A 24,050-nucleotide genomic window follows, 5' to 3' on the forward strand; every position below is an offset into this window, starting at 1 on the left:
TTTCATGGCAGAAAAAAAAAACATTAAACCAAAGGGGTTTAAATGCATGCTTGTTTACCTCATTAGGGTCTAGAAAGGTTCATCGTAGTAACTGAGTTGCATCAAACAAAGTCATTTGGGATCGCCAATCTAGCATCCCACCTAATTAGCTTAGGAGATTCTGTGGACTCTCTCTCTCTCTCACATTTCTTTTTTTTAAATGCATCCTGAAGTCAACTGTTTTCAACTGTAGATCATTGACGTGAAGTGTCCGCAATCCCACAAAAAGCACCGAAATTTGAGAGCAGTAGAATCATTCTGACAATAGCAAGACTTTTCCATTGCTCATGAGAACTATTTGCAGACCAAAAGATGCCCCTACCCTTCCCAAAGCAAACATATTCCATGTGACATTTACGGTTCAGAAACAAATGTTCTCTTGGCTGAAAATATCTTTATTAGATGACAAAAAAAGGAAAGTTAACTACCCAATTCCTGTTATTTTCAATTTAATGGTCTATAGATAAATGTCTTTCCTGAGGTAAAAAAACAACAACAACAAAAAACACAAACCTTTGAAATCAACTTAATCCAAACAAGTTGGGCTTTTGTCAACATTGCAACAAAACCAACCTCTTTACACACACACAAAAAAATTTAAGCATCTGCGGTAATCCGTAGGTAGTAAGCAGATACTAGGCAATTTTGTCAATGATACTGCACATGGCAGCATCTTTGTCCCACATTTTGTCCTTTTTTATTATAGGTGTGCTCTTGTTCTGTGGACCTGCCGCCATACAGCTTGCTCCTGCTTCCTCTACATCCATAGGTTCCGATTTCAGCCGGGGAGCCTGCCCAGAAGAGCCCACACAGCTCCCTGTGAGCACAGTTCTTGATTCCTCACTAGCAGTGTCAGGACCCTCCATTTGTGGTAAGTCATCAGGCAGGGATGCAAGACACCCCTGGATCATTTCAACTACTCGTTCTAAGTGCTTTTGGAACCTCTCTGCTGTATCTAGTCTCTGTCGTTTCTGAACCTCCATCATCACTCGCAAAGTCTCCCGAGCTTGATGTGGCCGATACTCATTTATCAGGTGGTGCAGGTGAACAAACAGAAGTTTCAAGTCCTCTAGCTTTTCTTCTCGCTTTATACTGCCAGGACTCTTGATGAGGATGTCTAGAAGATCCAGAAAATTCACCAGGATAGACATGTTCAGCTTCTTGAGCTCACGTTTGTGATCAAACTGCACAGGATGGAGTCTCTCAATGCCTTGGGTCTCCAGGGGCCGGATGATTAAGTCATCACATTGAAAATGATTACCAAACATCATATAGCTGTCCCTGATGGGTGGTGGTGGTTTGGGAGCAAAACCATGGCTGATATTTTCATCTGTATACTCTTTGATGTACTGCATAGGTGGGGGAGGCAGGGCGCTAACCTGCTGTGGTTCACCCATGATGGTGGTCTGAAAAAATAAGAACAGATAATTGGCATTTTCAATTAGTAAAAATATGAATAATTAAGTCTGGTAAAAACTAAATAAAACAGAACAACCACATACCTTTTAAATTCACTATTTATACTCCCCCATGGACTTGAAGAACAAATTACGTTTAAAAATTTGGTTCTCATAGATAAACCTAGATTATTTTTCAAAAAAAGGCCAAAGGGATAAAGTGAGCTCTCTTGATTGCAATTTTCTAGACTTTTATACTTTTTCTCCTGCAGAATTTGTATCAATTTAGTGTCTAATCAGTCTACCATGCATGTCTTTGGAATGTGGGAGGAAACCAGAGTACCCAGAGAAAACCTACACAGGCCCCGGGAGAACATGCAAACTCCACACAGGTGGACCGACCTGGATTTGAACGCAGGTCCCCCACTGTGAGAAATTAATCAATACAAATTAGATTGCATCCAATTAATTTAAGATTGAGTCAAATATAATACCAACAGTGAAAATAATCACATCTTACATAGGAAACCGGTTAATGGCTCGCCCAGCTCTCCCGATGAGGTGTCCCTTATTTCAGCGAGTTGGCAGCCCTAGTAATAAGGCCAACTAAATTCCTCTGAAATATGTAATGCGTATATTAAAGTGGCAAGAAAGTTATCGGTTATTCAATCTACTTAGAAACCGGACCTATCTAACCGCTACAATATTTGAAGGTACCCGGCAAAGAAAACGCACTTAGCTTTAGCAGCTAGAAAAAGCATCGACTACAAATTCATTCTTTGACCATAAAATTCATGGAAAAGCTCATGCAATAAAAATGGTTGGTCAGTGATAATTACCTTAAAGTGGCCCTTTAGGAGCCGATAAATGTGACGGTATAATTAAATGAAGGATATGATTATATGACAGTACGGATACCACGTACCTTCCTTAAGATACCGCGGACATGGGAACCGAGTGTTTTCCGATTTCATTGGTTTAAACATACTCGTGACTCGGTTCGTCGTTCGGATTGGTCAAGTTCGTACGTCCCCATTGGTACCACGGGTATCATATATAAGCCTAGATGTATGATACGCGCTGTAAGACAATGATAACAAGCTCCGTCACTTATTTCCCATTTCGCGTCGGGTTCTCTCGCTAAAAAGGCAGACTGTAATTACCATTCCAACAACAACAACAACAACAACAAAAATCTCTATGCACAAAGTTAAAAAGATAATCACAAAAAGATATTGTATAATGGATAAAAATTCTACTCACCAAATCACTTTTTCCTTGTAAACTATAAGTACTCTAAATGTCGCCATCTAGTGGAAAAGCTTTTGGTTGTCAGAGCACAGTGGCTGCAATCATTTAAGCACAGTCATTCGAAACATTATTGTATGCAAATGTTACAAAATTGTTCTCGTGCTAATTTGTTTGATGAATATTCGTCCACCAGTATCCCATTTTAGTGGCTCCAAAACGAATGGTAACTCACACATTTTCCACACAGCAGCCACAAAGTAGGGGACTGAGTGTGAGTGAATGTGGGTTCATTTTTTTGGTGAAAGTGTTCATGGAAAACTTCACATAGGACCTATTGACAATTCCTTATAAACTCCATTCAGTAAAAGTGCTTAAAATGTACTATGTTATGATTTCATGCAATTGAAGCTCATGTGAATACACAAAATGGGCTAACCTCTACCTAAAAGTTATAATAAATTGTTATTGTAACTGTTAAATACAATTACATAGTAATACATTCTGAGACTTTCTATGTATTTATGTTTTCCTGTGTGTACTCAGTTACCAATTTATGGGCTCAGGATGTGGTTGAATAAGCTCAGCAGCCGGAAACTTCCTGGTGTATTTTTTTTACTGTTACCGTCTCACTCTGTGTCTATGAGTGTTAATGTTACTATGTCTTCTACAGTAATTCTGGATGGAATAATGATAAAAATGTCTCAGCAAAAGAAAAGAATATCTACATGCAACTACAAGGAGAGATTTTTCGTGTTGGACACACAGGAATTGAAGTATTCTGAGTGTCGTCCTGGAGTAAGTATTCATTCAGACTATCCTTATTCATATTTCTAGCATGAATAGTCAATAGAGCAAATATTTTATTATTTTAATGAATTTCCTTTTTCCCTCTTTAACCAGAGAAAGCCAATACTCAAAGGTTGCATAAAGCTGTACAGCATTAAGTGTGTAGATATGGTCTTTACTTATCTCCCCGTTCCATGTGAATTCAAATACCCCTTCCAGGTAAGTTTCACTTTATCACAGCTTCAAAATATCACGTAAAGCTGCAAAATAATTTTGAAATGAACCACTTTATTCTCAAACCAAACATCTACAGGTGTTTCATGGCAAGCATTTCCTTTACATTTTTGCCCCAGACAAAGATTGTCGTCTGAGATGGGTCCATGCTCTTAAAGAAGGTGAGCATGGTCTTATGCAATACAGATCATCTATACACTTTTTAAAATCTACTTTGTAATTCATGCAGAGACAAAGAATAACAATTTGGTTGAAAAATATCACCCACAACTCCGGATGAATGGAAAATGGAGATGTTGCAAACAGTCAGAGAAACTGGCAAAGGGTTGTGTTGTATATGATCCTGTTGATTGTGGTTTGTATGACACTTTTATGAACCAATACTAAATTTATGGCTTAATATGCCATCTATACTCATACCTAATATTTAATAAAAATATACATTGAGGTTTAAACAATACAATTAATGCAAAGTTGGGTCAATGCCTTTGCATCCTTGTTTTAGTGATTAAACATTTCCTACTAGTAATTGAAAATTTAACTATATGCATTAAAATTGGGTAAAATACCCTTCACATGATAATACAGCAAGTAAATATTGTAAATATTGTGTTTTTCCTTTTCCCATAGGTTCTAAAAAAACACTTCCCGCTATCCCAGATTTAGAGGTAATATTATTTTAACCAAAGCAAATGCAGTTAGAATTATATCAAACGGTGGTAAAATATTAGCACCTCAAAATTATTAATTTATTTTCATATATTTATGCATATTTTGTAAGTATGAGTTGTTTTTGTAACAACTTAAAGTAATGGAGAATAGTTATTCATTACTTTGTATATTATAAGTAATATTATTTCTATTGAGGAGAGATGTTGCCTTAACATTGATTTTATATTCTTATAACATATATATCTTATATTTTAACATTATTTCTTTTGTATCAATTGTAGAGACTGATATGTGAGCAAACAACTTGCTGACTAGATATACTGCAATTGTGTTTTGTGCAATTGCTGTTGACCTCCAAATATGCAGTGAGTTATATCGTACCCTCTGAAGCTCATAATGAAATGTGTCATAATATATTTCATTAGATTGAACGTTTAAGTGACGGAGTGCATCGGATAGCTATTGCATTGCAGAACTACTCTCCACTTGGAGATAGAGAGCTGGCACTTCGGAAAGACGAGGAGTACACCCTGACAGACAGTTCCCACCCTGACTGGTGTTATGTTCGAGATGAAAGGGGGTAGGCAATGATGTCTATATTTGTTTGTTTCAAATGATTTCACCTATTAAAAGAATATTCTTGTCATCACAGCAATACGGGGTTTGTGCCCAGGATACACCTATCAGAAATATCAGGGAAGAACTTTGAGAGATTTGAGTAAGTTAGCATTAAATCCCATAAAAGAGTAAAATTTGATTGATTTTATTTATTTTTAATCTTGCATTTATTTTATTTTCTTTTTAGCGTGAGCATATCAATTGTTTTCTGTATTGCATATTTTTCACTGGACTATGTTAATGTATTTAATTATTTCCATATGGAAACTTTTACCACTTTCAAAGATGGTACAGCAAGAACATTTCCAGAGGGGAAGCAGAAAATGTGTTATTCAAAGAGGTAAAATTATCATTAATTTCTTTTATTGGATAATGCCTGTGAATATTCTCAACCACTCAAGTTATTTCTTTGTCTGGACATGGAACCAATCCAAACTGGACTATTCTGGTTGTCTTGTTTCTCCTCATCCCTCATCTGATGATGCTACAACAGTTCAGGCAAATGTTAAGTTAGGACAGCACGAGCCTAAGGTTTTGTGTGGAAACTGATGTTTATGCTTCAGGTTAGAGGCACACTGTCAAAAAACAAAATGTTATCACTCTTTTGAAATAAAAACTATTCGCTCAGATGCCTTGCGGAGAGGCGACTCTCTGCCAACAAAATGTTGGCTAGAAACTTCCTCATTGGTATTTTATGTGACAAAACAATTCCACTCACAATGTTTGGAAAATAAGTATGGGATACACTTGAATTACACATACCATAATTGTGTTTTTGTGTGTGTCGTACATATTAAGGGAAAGGAGGGTGCATTTGTGGTTCGAAATTCAAGACAGACAGGGGTCTACACTGTGTCAGTCTTCACCAAAGCACCTGGGTAATTTCACTGTTTGTGTAACTGTATAATCATTTTTACAACATTACTACGCTAAAATATTGTATTCTTAAATTCAATAAATATTTTTAACATATCACCAGCAGGTCCACTGGGGAGAAACAACCGTGTGTAAAACATTACCAAATCAGGCGAACAGAAACAGGAGAGTCTTCATTTTACTTGGCAGAGAAGTATCTGTTTCGCACCATTCCTGAACTGATTCATTACCACCAACACAATGCTGCAGGTATTTGTTTTTTTACCTGTTAAGCAGAATATGGAATGCTGTTTATTCTATTTATATTCTGACAAGAATCAATTTTTTTCTAAGAGGTATTTCCATGTGTGTGTGTGTGCGTGTGCATGCTTGTATGTTAACTGGCAGGTCTGATAACACGTCTCAGACACCCTGTCACTCAAAAAGGTTGCTGTTCCCAGATAATTGCTCATGGATCCAAAGGTAATAGTACATTATTTTTCTGTGGAGAATAATTATTTCCAGGGCAATTATCATCATGATCACCCATTTTATTTGAGCATGAATGTAGTATTACACTGGATAAACTTTGAAATTATTCATATAGTTGCCATTGAGTGGGGTGTTTTAATTACATTATTGTTTATTATTGCTTCAGACTGTATATTTGAAATCAGGCATGTGTACCCTAATGTTGTGGCTTGTGTAAATAGGCTGAACAGAACTATGGTCAATGCCACTGCATCTTGTCAAAGAGGTCATTGACAGTATAAAACTGCAGTATCTGCAAAGTGATGGGACTTCTTGTTTGTAAACAAATGTCACTTGTGCAATGTCTGGCTTAGTTTGTTGTCTATATTTTACAGTTGTCTCAATAAGGAAATTGTTTCACAGTTCTGGCTAGGTAATATTAGATAGGGTACTATAAAATTATAGATACAAATCATTAATATGTCTCTCAACAGATGAGAGGGAGGTGGACCCTGATGAACTCACTTTTGGCCAAGAATTAGGCAGGGGACAGTTTGGGAGGGTGTTGTGGGGGGAATGGAGGGAGAAGAAAGTAGCATTGAAGTTGATTAAAGAAGACTGCATGTCAAATGAAGACTTGAAAGAAGAAGCAAAAATCATGATGTAAGTAAACATCTTGATTTGTCATTTTAGGTTGCAATAAACTGATGTTATTCGCAATTCTGTATGTTTTAGAAAATTCAACCACTCGAAGCTTGTTCAGCTCTATGGTGTATGCACCCAGCGTTCTCCCATGTGTTTGGTTTTGGAGTTTATGGAGAACGGCTGTCTATCAGATTACCTGCGGGCAAAAATGGGGCATTTATCCCAGGACACAATGTTGGGGATGTGTCTGGATGTCACTGAAGGGATGGCTTACTTGGAGACGTCTAACTTCATACACAGGGATCTGGTAAAAATAATCGAAAAGCATACAAGGGTGATTGTTTTTCAGTGGTTTGAATTGATGTCTCCCCACCGTTTGTCTTTTCAATCATAGGCTGCCAGGAACTGCCTAGTTTCAAAGAGCAATGTAGTTAAATTGTCTGATTTTGGCATGACCAGGTACTGATACACACCATCTCCGTCTTACAGCAACAGTGCATTATTGTTACAGATTATTCCTGATTTGTGCCTTGTAGATATGTTCTTGATGATCAGTACACAAGCTCCATGTGCTCCAAGTTTCCTGTCAAGTGGTCGGCACCAGAAGTTGTCAAATATTGCAAATTCAGCAGCAAATCTGATGTCTGGTCCTTTGGTATGATTCAGTTTCCCATTGTTTCTTTCTTTTTATTTATTTTCTATTGTATTTTATACTTATATTTTTTTGTATATATATATTTTTTAAACGAATGGTTCCCAAAACTGTGCATGCTATCTGCATACTTTAATGGGAGATAAACATAGGGCCAGTGGCATGCAACCATTTAACGACCCTGCTTATGCCCAAATGTTTTCATGACACTAGTTTATCATCACCTACTCAGGAATATGTTTACCTATCCAGGTGTTCTCATGTGGGAAGTCTATACGGAAGGCCGGCGACCTTATGAGAACCAATCAAATGCACAGGTGGTAGAGTCTCTGAATGCTGGCATGAGACTGCTTAAGCCAAGGCTGGCACCAGAGGCTGTATATCTGCTGATGGACTGGTGCTGGAAAGAGGTGGGCAAATTAATTTAGTGTAGGAAAACACAAAAACAATGTGTCTTGTCCTTTAACCCATGTTTTCATTCTCAGAGACCAGTGGACCGTCCATCCTTTGCATTGTTGCTCCATGAGCTTTCTGAACTTACAGAATGTTGAACAAAATATATGCTTGGTGCTGCCAAAAATAAACTAAACTGTATTTATTTATTGTTCCAAGTTTGATATTTATTTTCCCTGTGTTCTGGGTTCGAATCCAGGTCGGTCCACCTGTGTGGAGTTTGCATGTTCTCCCTGAGCCTTCGTGGGTTTTCTCTGGGTACTCCAGTTTCCTCCCACATTCCAAAAATCTGCATGGTAGGCTGATTGGACACTCTAAATTGCCCCTAGGTATGAGTGTGAGAGTGAATTGTTGCCCAATTGTTGCTGTCCGTGACCGGACGTTTGGTCGCCGGACGTTTGGTTGCCAGACGTTTGGTCGCCCGGACGTTTGGTCGCCCGGACGTTTGGTCGCCGGACGTTTGGTAGAACGGACTTTTGGTAGAACGGACTTTTGGTAGAACGGACGTTTGGTAGAACAGGTTCAAATTATGACAGAGAGTTTACTGTTGAAACCAGCTCTCAAAATTTTAATCATGGGGGAGAGTGAGTTTAATATCTAAATATCTACTGTTGACAGAGAGTTTACTGTTCTCAAAATTGTAATCATGAGGGAGAGTGAGTTTAATATCTAAATATCTAATATCAAAATATCAATAAGAGCACTCATTTAACACACATTATTATTTTATTAAACAAATAAAAGTGGGGATGTTTGGATTAAATGTCTCCACCGGACATCCGGACAAACGTCCGAGTACCGTTGCTGTCAGACCCCCCGGGCCCAAGTCAGCTGGGATAGGCCCCAGCACCCCCCGGGACCCTAATGAGGATACATTTGGATTAGCTAAATTTTCACTTTTTGTGCCTGTGGACGTGTACAGTTATTTGAAAAGAACAAATAAATATTTATACACATATTTATTGTATATGCATATCTTGTTGAAACATTGTAAAATGAACAAAGTGAGAATAAACGGTCCAAAATATGAATGGTTGTGGACATCACGTCGACAACCAGTGTGACTGTCCCTTTAAGAAACTGCACTTGCAGCCATTTTCTGCTCTTTGTGTGGGGTGGATTAAAGCGGGGTAGGTGCTGGGGCAAAACTAGAGCATCAGTTCACTCGCAAGACGCACCAACGCCGCAAAAGAACGGAACGCCTTCGCAGACGGCGCGACTGTCCGCACGCCTCCCATACCGTCGGGCAGGCGTGAGATTTGCAGGTACGTGGCCGTTCTAGCGACGGATGGAGCCTCGAGGATGAACGTGGTCTGGATTGATGATGTGAGCCGTGTAGTGAAGATGGCTTGAGCGAGAGAGAGAGAGAGAGAGTTCTCTTTTTTTCTGCCCCATTTCCTTGCATGTGCATCATTTTCTGAATTCATTAATGTTTACATTTAGTACATCAAAGGTCGTTGGGCCGTGTTGCTGAGCGACTGTTCCGAGCGAAGCGGTTCTCTGTGTTATCCCCACACACGGGATTCCCGTTAGCTTCCAGCGGCATCGTAGCTCCCACGGAGATGAGATGGGTGGGGTGAGGAGAGCGTAGCAAGTGCAGCGATCAGTGATGGAGGCCAGACGATTTCCTTCATCAAGTGAAAGAAAAGATGAAAATGTGGTTTCCTACACAAATCGTTTGATATACGACTTCCCATTCGTCTCGTAGGTTTACTAGTGTAGACACGAGTGTGAGCGAGGTGTCAACATCGACGTCGAGGCTACACCGATCTCATGGTGACGCGCCTGCAGGCCTGTGACCGATGCATAAATGACACACATTATTTGCCTACTTTCTATTCACGTCCAAATGTACCATTTTCAATAAACTCACGCATTGCAAGCGCTCAACATTGGATATTCCGTGCCCTCTGCGCGCTTAATGTGTTGTAAATGTGTAATAATGCAGCTCCTCACCCAAAGCCATGATGACACCCTTTGTAGATGATCACACGCTACACCAAATTTTCTTCAAGACTGAGAATGTACCCCAATTGAATTCATTTCATTATTAATTATATACCGCCAGAGCACATCATTGGCGACGTCTGCAAAATATAATATAGTAATCATTTTTTTTGATACTCTAAGAGAGTCAGTGGATTAGACATACAAAATTAGATAAACATTATTATTGTGATGGGCGTGGTAGTCTGTAATAAATTTGGATAACAGAACATCATCTGATGTGTTTCTATTATTGCAATGACCAAACGAGATGGATAATCAGACACCCTCAGTCTTTTCAAATTAAATGGCATACTGCAGTTTTTGACACATTAAAATGGAATATCTTGAATTTTTTGACACCTTAAACCAGACAGGGTATTATTATTAGTATTAGTATTTTTATCATTATTATTAGTATTTTCATTATTATTAGTAGTATTTTTATCATTATTGTTAGTAGTATTTTTATCATTATTATTTTTTTTTTAATCATTATTATTATTAGTATTTTTATTATTATTAGTATTTTTATTATTATTATTACTATTATTATATTATTATTATTATTATCATTACTACTACTACTTCTACTACTACTACTACTACTACTACTACTATTATTATTATTGAATACATGTATTCATGCATGGTGTATATAAAATTGCCTTACTAGAAATTCAAAACTGAAAATTGGTTGAAAAGAAAAAAAACATTATTGTATCACACGTGGAAACATTTGTAATATTTAGCTCCTCTTGTGTAGCAAATGGAAAGAATCACTAGTATCCCAAAAACAGCTCTCCAAAACCGCAAAAGGCAAAACTTCGAAACAGCTCACCCTAAGCATATAAAGGCAAAAAACAAGCACGTTCTCAGTTTTATGGTCAATGTTTGATATAATTTACCGTCATGTATACTGCTAGAAATTTGATTTGTTTTGCCCTTACCCCTTCCCTACTTGTCAAGCTTTGTCATATGATCTAGTGTTGTTTATGCATGAGCTTGTGGTGTCTTTTTTCACTGACAAATCAATGATTGGGCTAGGTGATACTAGCCAATGTCATATACTGTACACTGCACAGACACTGCTGGAACATGTGTTTGGAAAGTCTCGATTGGTTGTGTTTGGTGAGTATGAATTAATGTAACAAAGAAACCCTGGGGCAGGGGATTCCATTCAGCAGTGCGACTGTGGACTTGACACAGTTTCACTCAGTGTGTGTTTCCTGTGACAAGCATCTGATAACAGACATTGGCCACCGTTTTCCACAACAGAATAATAATTACAAAAAAAACAAAAAACATTTGTCGTCATTAAAATACTGCTTTTGGTCACATTCAGTGTTCCCTCTAAGCTGCGCGCGTGCGCAATTGCGCACTACTCTCGTCTTCTCTGCGCAGCAGCAATCATATGGCGCGCAGTGAACCAAAAAAAAAATCGGATTTTTTTTTTTTTTTTTTTTTTTTTTTTTTTTTTTTTTTTTTTTTTTTTTTTTTTTTTTACCCCTTTCCCCATGATGGCGCCGTTTAAGCGGCAGCCAGTGGCAGTAGCTCTGTCCACTTATGTTTTTCGTGTTTTACAGCATGTTTTACATGAAAAATTAGAGGGAACATTGACATGCACCTGCTTGTGGCAGGTGTGATACTGGTGTGCCCATAGCGAGCAATGATGATGTCGTGACCGGATGATTCGCCTAAAGACGTTTCGCCGACGGACGTTTGACAGACGGACAGGTCGCCGAATGGACGTTCCGCCGAACGTTCATTCGGCGACCTGCCCGTCTGTCAAACGTAGGTCGGCGAAACGTCTTTAGGCGAATCATCCGAGTACCGATGATGTCGCTCACACTGGTACTCGGTGCGCTCAGGGAGGTTGACTTTCTGCTCAGACCAACGAAAAATTAGAGGGAACATTGGTCACATTGTCAGCAAAGGTATTTATTCAACTCAATGTTTATTAGTGTTTGCAAAATGTCTCATACATGTATTTCTATTGTCCATGCTATCAAGTTTCATATTTGTCACTCTTTCCCTTTGCTTGGAAATCTTCAAGAGGGCCAAATTGTAATACATGAGAGTCTTTGTTTCATGCTTTTTGCTTTGATAAAATAATTTGTGATTTGTGTTCCTATTTCTCTACTGTATTATCAATAACTATACAATTATAAAATAGGGAACTTTAATTTTTACGGTTTGTACGCACAAGGGCACACGAATGCAATGAAATTGCAAAAAAATATATTAAAAGTCTCACATACCTATTGAGGATTGTTATATGTAGAAGTTTGCCGAGGTTAATCATTTTAATCCGTTTTTAAATGAAGTTGTAACACAAAATATGGAACAAGTGAAGTGCTGTAAAGTACTGTTGCACATTTAGAAACTTGCAGTCGGAGGTGAGTCACACCTAATGGTTTATTCTGGCTCATTATTTTTTTTACATTCATCTTCTCATTTCTGACCATGCATATTAAACCAATTATTGGCCCTGTCAACTTTGTCTGCTCTGTCAAATGTAAACACACCTTTGTTCTCCCCGGACCTGCATGGGTTTCCTCCGGGTACTCTGGTTTCCTCCCAGATTCCAAAAACATCCATGGTAGGCTGATTCAAATCTCTAAATTGCCCCAAGGTATGGGTGTGAGTGTGCATGGTTGTCTGTCTCATTCTGCCCTGCGATGGGCTGGCCACCGATTCAGGGTGTCCCTGGCCTCTGCCTCTGGCCCGTAGTCAGCTGGGATAGGCTCCAGCACCCCCCGTGCCCCTAATGAGGATAAAGCAGTTTATAAAATGAGATGAGATGTACTCTGCCATCATGAATCTGCTTCTTCTATTACGACTGTTTATCTTACCTACATTTTCTTTCAGACTTTGGTGAGGTGTGTGTAAGGCTTTGTAACCATGACTACACATGTGACCCTCGAGGATGCCCTGTCCAACGTGGACTTGCTGGAAGAGCTGCCCCTCCCAGACCAGCAGCCATGCATTGAACCCCCTCCCTCCTCCATTATGTACCAGGTACAAACTCAACCACTTTGTCACCTGCCTAGCCAGTGTCAGTGTACATTATCTTAATCTGCTCACTAATCTTTCCCGTCTTATGTAGGCCAATTTTGACACCAACTTTGAAGATAGGAATGCCTTTGTTACTGGTATAGCTCGTTATATTGAGCAAGCTACAGTCCACTCCAGCATGGTGAGGCCTATTTTTCTTTTTAAAAAGATGTGCGGAAAAAAAGTGCTCAAAATTCAAGTTGCATGTTCACACCACACGTGATTCAACCGGCCAAAGTTCCACTCCACCTCCTTTTCCATGTATGCCGTGAGGTGACCAGTGTGACTTGAATTACAAATAGCTGTGCTTATTCATGCCTATTTTACTAGGAAGTCCCACTTGGTCTATTTGAGGATACTATATGTAAGGGGATGGGAAAATGTCTCTCACCTATTTCTGAATGGGGAAACATTTATCTCCTGAAATATTAATAATGTACCCATTCATTATGGAACATGTTACCCATCTGAGAGGAATGGATTTGCTATGCCTTGAAGATATCCTAACTGTAAAACAAACTGAACGTAAATATCTTCTCATTCCCCCAAAAAATGTTTGGTTTATCCAGTGCAGTATATTACACATTGTTATTTAAACTCAATATTTGTACTTTGTAGAAATAGTGTGTTTAGAAAGTAAGCATGTTTGATACTGCAAGGGTCCTTACCTATTTTAAAGTTTACATTTTTTATTAGTGTTACCTTAATTGATATTTGTGTGACTGCCATTTTTATTATATGAACTCTGTACATATTGTTGACCTAATGCATCTTTTTCACTTTTTTTTAGAATGAAATGTTAGAGGAAGGACATGAGTATGCTGTGATGCTTTATACTTGGAGAAGCTGCTCTAGAGCTATTCCGCAGGTAATATACAGATATGCACATCAACGTTATGATGGCATGATATGTAATGGTGTCCTCCTGTGTTTAATAGGTAAAATGCAATGAGCAACCCAACAGAGTTGAGATCTACGAAAAAACAGTGGAGGTGTTGGAGCCTGAAGTCACCAAGCTCATGAAGTTTATGTACTTCCAAGTAAGACATACTTTATTTTAATTTATTAATTTGAGATCGTGTGTTGGTATAAAGTGTGTACTCATGGTACAATATATAAAAAAGTGTATTTAGTGGTCTTCATAAAAACAAATAATTATGTAATGAGTTAAAATGTATTTTTCTTCTATAGAGGAAGGCCATAGAACGTTTTTGTAGCGAAGTGAAGCGTCTCTGCCATGCTGAGAGGAGGAAAGATTTTGTTTCCGAAGCCTATCTGCTTACTCTGGGCAAATTTATCAACATGTTTGCTGTACTGGACGAATTGAAAAACATGAAGTGTAGCGTAAAGAACGATCATTCAGCTTACAAAAGGTATTGTTGATAATACAGTGGTACCTCTACTTATGAAATTCGTTCTAGAAGTGGTTTCTAATTTGGATTTCTCATAAGTAGAAATATATTTTACATTGAAACGCGGTAATTCGTTCCATCCTCTTCTAAGATTTGCAATACTCTCCCTGAAACCCTTTAAAATTGTTAAAAGCATACCAATTCGTACCAAATATGTGGAGAATATAAAAACAGATTTTTGTTTGTTTGTTAAATAATTTATTGAACCATTAAAATTAATAAAGCATGGAAAGACATTTTCCATTGGGGTGGATGGGTGACGGTGGAGGAAAAACCAAACATTTGGTCAGGGCAACACTATCACGGCAATAAAAAACAGGATAATAAGATCATTTTTGAGTTTTTTAGAATCTGCGTTTCGTAACTTGGAATTTCTTCTATATCTAGAGACAAAATTTTTCAATGAGGCTTTTCGTTACCTGAATAGTTTGTATGTACATACATTCTTAAGTAGAGGTACCACTATACAACTTTACTCCTTAATTCATAAGGTTTTTCCAAAAGACAAATTGCTAAACACGCCAGTCTGTCTTTGTCTTTAGGGCTGCTCAGTTTTTGAGGAAGATGGCTGACCCTCAGTCCATTCAGGAGTCTCAGAATCTTTCAATGTTCCTAGCCAACCATAACAGGATCACACAGGTTTGTTTACTGTTACCGTTTCACTTTTGCCTTTTCACAATATACTGTACTTGTAAAACAACCATTACCCATCTTTGAATCCTGTTTCTTATCTCGTTTGTGATTTATTTTCACAGTGCCTGCACCAACAGCTGGAAGTGATTCCAGGTTACGAGGAGCTTTTGGCAGATATTGTCAACATCTGCGTAGATTATTATGAGAACAAAATGTATTTGACTCCAAGTGAGAAACACATGCTACTTAAGGTAAACATATGTTTTTTTATTTACTTTTATTCTGTACTTTAGCTGTTCTTATTAAAATTACATCTATGTCCATGTGTCAGGTGATGGGGTTTGGGCTGTACTTAATGGATGGTAATGTGAGTAATATCTACAAACTAGATGCCAAAAAGAGAATTAACCTCAGCAAGATTGACAAGTTCTTTAAAGTAAGGCTTTATCCTTTTCAGTAACTCTTTTTCCGAAAATGAAATGAATAAGAACATACTTTTTTTCTGTGCTTGGAAGCTTCAAGTTGTGCCACTGTTTGGAGATATGCAGATAGAATTATCCCGCTACATTGAAACAAGTGCTCACTATGAGGAAAACAAGTCCAAGTACGAAACCCATTGTTACACTCTTACAGTTATACAATTCCCTATTCTTTTTGTCACATATGAATCCCCTCCATCAATTGATTTTTCAACACAGGTGGACGTGCATGCAGAGCAGCGTTTCACCACAATACAACCTGTGTGAGCAGATGGTGCAGATCAGGGAAGACCACATTCGATTCATCTCAGAGTTGGCACGCTATAGCAACAGTGAAGTGGTAACGGGCTCTGGCCTCGACAGTCAAAAGTCAGATGAGGAATACAGAGAGCTTTTTGACCTCTCACTGAGGGGTCTGCAGTTGTTATCCAAGTGGAGTACACATGTCATGGAAGTTGTGAGTATTAATTGTAGAATGTTTATGAAAAGCTTATTGAGTGCACAATAAAAGCGTAATCTTAATAAACTGGTTTTATAGTAGCTCATCAGATTGGATAGTTGTGTACATGATGTGTTAAAAGCTGCTGGTGAGCGCATGTGCGTTCTGAAAGGCACCATCAAAATTCATTTAATTTTTCTAACCCTTTCAGTACTCGTGGAAGTTGGTCCATCCTACAGATAAATTTTGTAATAAGGATTGTCCAGGCACAGCAGAGGAGTATGAGCGAGCCACACGTTATAATTACACTAGTGAGGAGAAATTTGCTCTGGTGGAAGTGATTGCCATGATCAAAGGACTTCAGGTACAGAAACACCTCAAGGCTTTGGGGTCATCTATGTTTTTATGTATGTCTCACCTAGATTCTCACAAAATGATTTTTTTGTCTTTTGCTAAAGCACTGTATGTTCAAAAATGTTTTAATACTAGTGTGATTCTCAGCATTCAGTAATTGTTTCAATGTTGTGTCATTCAGGTCCTTATGGGAAGAATGGAGTCTGTATTTAATCAGGCCATTCGGAATACCATCTACGCAGCACTTCAGGACTTTGCCCAGATGACCCTCAGGGAGCCTCTTCGCCAGGCTGTGCGCAAGAAGAAGAATGTCCTCATCAGGTAACCACACACTGTGTCATTGAAATTATTGTCTTGTGTGACTGTTTTTATTATTTCAGTGTGCTTCAAGCCATTCGAAAGACTGTTTGCGATTGGGAGGGGGCGAGGGAACCTCCAAATGATCCGTGTTTGAGGGGGGAAAAGGATCCTAAAGGAGGTTTTGATATCAAGGTGCCCCGGAGAGCTGTTGGACCTTCTAGCACACAAGTATGTTTTACTCTTTAAAGCTTGAACCACTAAATAATTGATGGCAAATTAAAATTCCTTAATTGTCCCTCTGAACAATAAGACTAGAAATTCAATTTTTTTTAATCATATTTATATGATACATCAGTTTTTATCGGGAAAAATATTACATTGCTCAAAATTCATGTATACAATATGATATGTTTGGCCGTACGTGTATAGGGTTCATTTAATTTACTAGCAACACACGGACAGAGATGATTACACTAATGTGTAATAAGATAAGATAAGATAAGATGGTACCCATTGGACTTGTATAGAGCTAAAGTTTACAATTCTACATGCAGTATTTACTATAGAGTCATCTTGTATTCTATCTTAAAGTTCCTAGTGTGGGTGTAGAGTCTCTTTATTCTTCACGGTTCCTTTTTTGTTCTCCCTGCAGCTGTACATGGTGCGCACTATGCTGGAGTCATTGATTGCAGACAAGAGTGGTTCCAAAAAGACTCTGCGCAGCAGTCTTGATGGACCGATTGTGGTGGCCATAGAAGACTTCCACAAACAATCTTTCTTCTTCACACACCTGCTCAATTTTAGTGGTGAGGAGACATTTTTGCACTGATAATGACTCACCTCATTAACTTAGGCAGTTAGTGACTTAGTCTTGATTAATTGATCGGTCAATCCAGAGTTTCCAATACTTCCTTATGCTCTCTGAATCTCAATTATTCATATATCTAAGCATATATGCTTTGTAGATACTTAAAAGGAGCGTTATGTGAAATTTTGGCTTATGAATATGTATTTGAATGACAACCTCCATTTATTATATTATTTCATTATCCAGAGGCTCTGCAGCAGTGTTGTGACCTGTCCCAGCTCTGGTTTAGGGAATTCTTCCTCGAGCTGACCATGGGTCGCAGAATCCAGTTCCCTATTGAGATGTCAATGCCGTGGATCCTCACTGACCACATCCTAGAGACTAAGGAACCGTCAATGATGGAGTGAGCCAGACGTCCTTAAAATTCAAATTTGATCTAGGTGAAATGCTTTGTATTTAATATTTTCCTCATTCACCTAGGTATGTGCTGTATCCACTAGATTTGTACAATGACAGTGGCTACTATGCTCTCACTAAGTTCAAGAAACAGTTCCTTTATGATGAAATCGAAGCTGAGGTACTCTTTAATTCGTGGTTAATTTCAGATACCCTGACGTTTTTTTTATGTCTCTGCCTTGAAACCAAAGTTTTGCTCTTTGTTCACAGGTTAACCTATGCTTTGATCAATTTGTATACAAGTTGGCTGATCAAATATTTGCTTACTATAAAGCAATGTCTGGAAGGTAGGAGGGGTAAATTTGTCTACTAATTGTTTTTTTTCTTGCCACACTATTTTGAACCTATCTATTATATGTTCCACAGTGTCCTGCTCGATAAGCGCTTCCGTGCTGAGTGTAAAAACTATGGGGTAATCATACCGTATCCCCCCTCAAACCGCTATGAGACATTACTTAAGCAGCGGCATGTGCAGGTACTAAAAAATAACTTGTTTATCACTGTGCAGTTAACTTATTTTTCTTCTATGTTTTGTTCTACAGCTTCTGGGTCGCTCAATTGATCTGAACCGTCTTATCACCCAGAGGATCTCTGCTGCCATGTATAAGTCTCTCGACCATGCCATCAGCCGCTTTGAAAGCGAAGATCTGACTTCTATCGTGGTAAAGATCACATACCTCGGTCCAATGAATTAGCTAAATTTCCAATACTGATTCCAAACACAAAACTTTGTTTCACAATTTTTTAGGAGTTGGAGTGGCTTTTGGAAATAAATAGACTCACCCACCGGCTTTTGTCCAAGCACATGACCTTGGATAGTTTTGATGCCATGTTCCGTGAGGCCAATCACAACGTCTCAGCTCCCTACGGCCGAATTACACTTCATGTCTTTTGGGAACTGAATTTTGATTTCCTCCCTAATTATTGCTACAACGGCTCCACGAACCGGTCTGTCTGTGCATGCATATACACATTTTCAAAATTCATAATCATTTTACTGTTATAAATGTTTGTTGTTTACAGATTTGTACGTACAGCCATTCCCTTTACCCAGGAGCCTCAGAGAGACAAGCCAGCCAACGTGCAGCCTTACTACCTGTATGGGTCCAAGGTGTGCCACATTCTTTGAATAATTGTTTTTAAGAAAACTTGTTCAACTACAACTGGTTTCTTTTATGAGCTGAGCCTGAAGAACTGTCTCTTCTTTTCTTCCCAGCCTTTGAACATCGCTTACTCTCACATATACAGCTCCTACAGGAACTTTGTTGGCCCGCCTCACTTCAAGACTATTTGCTGTCTCCTTGGTTACCAAGGCATTGCTGTTGTGATGGAGGAACTGCTTAAGATAGTCAAGAGCTTGGTATTCATCTTTATTCTCCCTTTAGCATTCCGGAACATGTCTATTTGTTTTAGGTCATCTTAACATTAATTTATGGTTCATCTTTGTGCCTTCTCAGTTACAAGGCACTATTCTGCAGTATGTAAAAACCCTTATTGAGGTCATGCCCAAAATCTGCCGCCTACCCCGTCATGAATATGGCTCCCCAGGTAAACATTTGGCCACTCCGTGCACATAATTTATTTGTCTGGAGAGTTTGGTTTCAAGTTTGTGCAGAGTTGTGTAATCATTTTTTCCCTCCAGATTTTTTTCAACACTGATTACTTACTCTTGCCTATCCCAGGTGACTTTGGGCAAAACCTACTCGGCTACACGCTAAACTCGGGAATCATTTTTCCATTTATTTATTTTGCGACAGTGCATGTTTGGGCACAATACACCGTTGGTCAAAAGTTTTGAAAGTTTTGAAAAACTTCCTCTGTTGTCATGGTGATAAGAACCAGCGTGTTTTCAGAGGAAGCTCTCGGTGAGGGAGCTCAGATGTGATGCAAGCGATGCACTCACTGACACCACCACGGACGTGCCTCCATTTCTCTGCGTGTGCCCTTTTGCTCATTTGCACATTTGAGATGACAATTTTTTTCTCTTCATATTTATTCAACTTGGCAGCAAACTGTATAACTGACTTCCTATCAATGCTCTGTGCATGAAGAAAACAGCCCATTGGAGGTCCTCATGGTGCTCACAAGCTAAGCTTTGTCGGTGGCCCGGGAAAATTGGCTCCTTGAAAAGTAGATCTTTGAACGAAAAAGTTTAAGCACCCCTAAATTATCATCCCATTCAATCCTACAGGGGTGTGCTGCTCAATGCGGGTCAACAAGCCATCTGATATTAGTTTAAATTGCTCACTCATTTCACTAATCTCACTTTATTAGTAATATAGGAACAAAATGTTATTTTCTGTTATTCTCCACTTTATCATATCCACTGTAGAAAGTATACGCCAAGACTGTACGTACTCCTTTCATTGCAGGGATCTTAGAGTTCTTCCACCATCAGCTAAAGGATATTATTGAGTATGCTGAACTCAAGACAGATGTCTTCCAGAGTTTAAGGGAGGTGGGGAACGCAATCCTCTTCTGCCTACTCATCGAGCAAGCTCTGGTAAGACCACTAGTCTGCTTCTTACATGAAGAATCACGCCCACCCCTGCATTGCAAATGTGTTGTGAGGTTCTTGTTCGAGTCTGATGTTTTCTGCTTGATTCAAGATGCTGATATCCCCTAAATTAGCTATTACAGAATATTTCAGGCCCCCAGTCTGAGTACCACAGCAAGTTTAATCATGAAACTATGATTCTATGTTTCCATTACACGCTGGCATCAACCACAGGTGGTAAGGATATGGGTTTTGTTCATTGCTATCAAAATAACACTGAGATGCTTTCTTTCTTTCGGGTTCCCTCATTTTGGTTTTGTTTGTGCTTCTTTTATTTACCTTTTTCTCTACTTGGATTGCATGACACAGTTTTGTAATGCATCAGCCTTAGAAAAACTTTGTGTGATGTGAACAGCAAAATCAAAAAGTACTAGGTTACTGAACAACAATGTAGTTTTATCCATCTGAGGAACGCCTATCACATTTTCTTTAGAGGTGCTTTTGCAGTTGTGAACTTGTATACATTTATTCAAATTTTTGGTGCATGTTTCCTGTTTGTAACCACATCCCTTTCCTTCAAGCATTAACCTTTTGTTTATATATATATGACTGTGCACATATTAGTTTCAACTTTCATATATGCACGTGTCCTGCTTCTATTATTGCATGGCTCCTCTCAAAAACCTTGTATTTAGTTCTTATTATCATAATTGGACATGACAATGGAACTGTTTTCCTTGAATTTAGTTAATTAGTTGACACAGACTTTAGAATTCAAAGGAAGTATGGTGTGTGGATAACAAATTAACTTCACTTCATGACTACCTGCATGTTGTAGAAAGGATTCTGTAGGAAACATGGAGAATTACAATTAATTTACCTTGTTGTTGTTTTTTTTATTTTTTTTATTTTTTATTTTTTTATTTTTTAGTCCCAGGAGGAAGTGTGCGACCTTCTTCATGCTGCCCCTTTTCAAAACATTTTGCCAAGAGTGTACATCAAAGGTATATTTGGTTGGAAATAATTCAAAATAAGGAGATGTTTATTTGAAATTTTTGTACACTGATCACACTGACCAGATATTGTTAATTTTAAATATAGAGGGAGAGCGCCTAGAGGTGAGGATGAAAAGGCTCGAAGCTAAATATGCCCCTCTCCACCTTGTGCCTCTGATTGAGAGGTTGGGAACGCCTCAAGTATGTTTGCACCAACATGATCACAGTTTTATTTTATACTTTCAAGTTAAAGGTATTAACATTTTACTGTTTTTTTTTTTCTTCCTGGTAGCAAATTGCCATTGCACGTGAGGGAGACTTGCTGACCAAAGAGCGTCTCTGTTGCGGCCTTTCGATGTTTGAGGTCATTCTGACACGCATCCGCAGCTTCCTGCAAGATGGGGTGTGGCGTGGACCTCCTCCCACCAATGGTGTCATGCATGTGGATGAGTGCATGGAGTTCCATCGCCTCTGGAGTGCAATGCAATTTGTGTATTGCATCCCGGTGGGCACTCATGAGTTCACAGCAGAGTGAGTATGAGTTTGTATGCTCTTCCCGGACTTACCTGGGTTTTCTTTGGGTACTCCAGTTTCCTCCCACATGCAAAAAACATGCAAGGTAGGCTGATTGAACACTTGGAATTGCCCCTAAGCATGAGGATTGTGAGGATAAGCGGTACAGAAAATGAATGAATGTTTCATAATAACATGAGTGTGTGACTTGGAGTGATTAACAATTGCTTTTGCACACCAAACCTCTCGGCAAATGCGCAGATTAGAAATCGGTGGTGGTGTGATATATTGTTTCAAATCAAAATAAATCAAAATACAGAAATAGTGTAGCATGATGTGTGCTTTCCGCTGTAGGCAATGCTTTGGGGATGGTCTGAACTGGGCCGGCTGTGCCGTTATTGTGCTTTTGGGACAGCAGCGTCGTTTCGATCTCTTTGACTTCTGCTACCACCTGCTCAAAGTCCAAAGACAAGATGGCAAGGATGAGATCATAAAAAACGTGGTGGGTATTATTTACTGCACTAAAAATGAAGTGTCAAACACATTTGTATTATTGAAATAATAACCGCAATTGACAATTTCACAATTGCCTTTTTGTCAGCCACTAAAGAAGATGGCAGACCGCATCAGGAAGTACCAGATCCTTAATAATGAAATCTTTGCTATTCTAAACAAGTACATGAAGGCTGTGGAGACAGACAGTTCCACTGTGGAGCATGTTCGCTGTTTCCAGCCTCCTATACACCAGTCGCTGGCTACCACTTGTTGAAAATAAATACACACACTGAACACAACCATTGCCCAGAGATGTGATTCTATGCACGCTCATTTCTGGTCTCACAGCTGTGAGTTTCTTTCTGTAATTCCTCCTTATACTAATGTTTTTAAAAGACAAATAGTCTTAAAGTGTTACTTCTCTTGGAATTTCTGTGAATGCTTGCAATACTGGAATCGGAGAGACCAGAAGTGGAAGTATACTTTCACATCTTCACTTTTTGTTTTAGTAAATACACATGACTTGCGGTTCAAATCATGCATGCCCTCTCTCATTCCTTCAACAGCACACCAGATTGAGTTAATCATACATATTTCTAAAAAGATGAATATTGATATTTCAAATGTTTGAGTCTATGTTATGTTATCAAAGACTAAGAGTAAGGAACAATAAGAAGGTTAATAAATTTTCTTACTGGTTAAATAAATCCTAATCATATTATGTTAAAACATTTGAGCAACAAAACTTTGAGCACATAATCTCATTGCCATAAGGTCATTTTTTTTCTTTTTTGCGCAATTATCTGGTGTGCCTATGATAGGACTTCAGTCTATCATAATACATTTTTTTTTCACAATCGGCTTACTTTCAAGCTAAATAGGTTACTCGGCTGGTCTGAATTGCTTTTGGATTTTCTTGATGCATTTTTATTCAACGCAAGTTTCAATGTACATTTTTAAACTAAATGACGTGGTCGATGTCGTAATTGTTCTTGTTTTATTATGGATATTTTTATTTGCCCATCATTGGTATAATTGTCTGCCACTAACTGGAAATGTCTTTTTTTGAAATTCTGTCTCTTAGAAAGATTTTTATATCATGTCCAGGAATACAATAATGGTATTTTTAATTTAGAACAAAAAAAAAACAGATATGTTGTGATTGCCCAGAGTTGGCTGGGATAGGCTTTAGCACCTCGCTGCCCTCATGAGCATAAGCGGTGTGGAAGATGAATGAATGAATGTGTTTTGATTTTGCAAAGTTTAAACTAACATCAACAAGGTGAGACAATACCTGTGGGTGTATGGTGACAGTAGATGAACCTGTTTTGAGTGTGTGGATGATTATGTCCAGTAGATGTGGAAAATAAAACCATGATACTAAAAGCCACGTATGTTTAAATGAGTGTTTTCTTGGATTTAATCAGTATTAATTCTTGATGGACTTTTGCTTTAACAGTGTTACAAAGACATACTAAATTAGCCCCTATTTTCTAACAAGGAAAAAAGACTTATTCATCCTCTACCAGTGATCTTTTACAGTATCATTTTTA

At 38.4% G+C, this 24,050-nt stretch overlaps 3 protein-coding genes across 9 annotated transcripts; 2 read left to right on the forward strand and 1 right to left on the reverse strand.

Annotated features, from left to right (window-relative positions):
- Positions 1–413: 413 nt before the first annotated feature.
- On the reverse strand, positions 414–2,460 carry LOC144082411 (mediator of RNA polymerase II transcription subunit 7-like). Of its 4 annotated transcripts, XM_077609569.1 has the most exons (3): positions 2,276–2,348; positions 1,957–2,052; positions 414–1,445 (listed from the first exon to the last, which is right to left on the reverse strand). In XM_077609569.1, the coding sequence occupies exon 3, from the start codon at positions 1,434–1,436 to the stop codon at positions 675–677; it is 762 nt and encodes a 253-aa protein (XP_077465695.1). In that variant the 5' UTR covers positions 1,437–1,445; positions 1,957–2,052; positions 2,276–2,348; the 3' UTR covers positions 414–674. The 4 variants fall into 4 exon arrangements, with proteins under 4 accessions (XP_077465695.1, XP_077465696.1, XP_077465693.1 ...); XM_077609570.1 differs by lacking the exons at positions 1,957–2,052; positions 2,276–2,348 and adding an exon at positions 2,362–2,460; XM_077609567.1 differs by lacking the exon at positions 1,957–2,052 and having other exon boundaries at positions 2,276–2,379.
- Positions 2,461–3,301: 841 nt separating this feature from the next.
- Positions 3,302–8,218, forward strand: LOC144082326 (tyrosine-protein kinase ITK/TSK-like). Of its 3 annotated transcripts, none has more exons than XM_077609396.1 (17): positions 3,302–3,482; positions 3,588–3,692; positions 3,787–3,868; positions 3,937–4,062; positions 4,338–4,375; positions 4,805–4,959; positions 5,032–5,097; positions 5,283–5,337; positions 5,796–5,875; positions 5,977–6,122; positions 6,261–6,335; positions 6,818–6,986; positions 7,059–7,275; positions 7,363–7,427; positions 7,505–7,623; positions 7,873–8,030; positions 8,106–8,218. In XM_077609396.1, the coding sequence occupies exons 1-17, from the start codon at positions 3,327–3,329 to the stop codon at positions 8,169–8,171; spliced, it is 1,878 nt and encodes a 625-aa protein (XP_077465522.1). In that variant the 5' UTR covers positions 3,302–3,326; the 3' UTR covers positions 8,172–8,218. The 3 variants fall into 3 exon arrangements, with proteins under 3 accessions (XP_077465522.1, XP_077465523.1, XP_077465524.1); XM_077609397.1 differs by having other exon boundaries at positions 5,980–6,122; XM_077609398.1 differs by lacking the exon at positions 3,937–4,062.
- Positions 8,219–9,183: 965 nt separating this feature from the next.
- LOC144082569 (cytoplasmic FMR1-interacting protein 2-like) lies at positions 9,184–22,796 on the forward strand. Of its 2 annotated transcripts, XM_077609813.1 has the most exons (30): positions 9,184–9,338; positions 12,931–13,080; positions 13,169–13,258; positions 13,907–13,984; positions 14,055–14,156; positions 14,308–14,489; positions 15,071–15,167; positions 15,284–15,412; positions 15,493–15,597; positions 15,677–15,765; positions 15,860–16,097; positions 16,291–16,443; positions 16,615–16,754; positions 16,814–16,961; positions 17,386–17,539; positions 17,788–17,944; positions 18,022–18,118; positions 18,208–18,284; positions 18,364–18,472; positions 18,540–18,659; positions 18,746–18,945; positions 19,021–19,108; positions 19,214–19,357; positions 19,455–19,545; positions 20,370–20,500; positions 21,426–21,498; positions 21,596–21,690; positions 21,782–22,020; positions 22,357–22,504; positions 22,604–22,796. In XM_077609813.1, the coding sequence occupies exons 2-30, from the start codon at positions 12,964–12,966 to the stop codon at positions 22,769–22,771; spliced, it is 3,759 nt and encodes a 1,252-aa protein (XP_077465939.1). In that variant the 5' UTR covers positions 9,184–9,338; positions 12,931–12,963; the 3' UTR covers positions 22,772–22,796. The 2 variants fall into 2 exon arrangements, with proteins under 2 accessions (XP_077465939.1, XP_077465940.1); XM_077609814.1 differs by lacking the exons at positions 21,596–21,690; positions 21,782–22,020; positions 22,357–22,504; positions 22,604–22,796 and having other exon boundaries at positions 20,729–21,492.
- Positions 22,797–24,050: the final 1,254 nt, after the last annotated feature.

Source organism: Stigmatopora argus, chromosome 9, assembly GCF_051989625.1.
Source record: "Stigmatopora argus isolate UIUO_Sarg chromosome 9, RoL_Sarg_1.0, whole genome shotgun sequence".
Taxonomy (NCBI): Eukaryota; Metazoa; Chordata; class Actinopteri; order Syngnathiformes; family Syngnathidae; genus Stigmatopora; species Stigmatopora argus.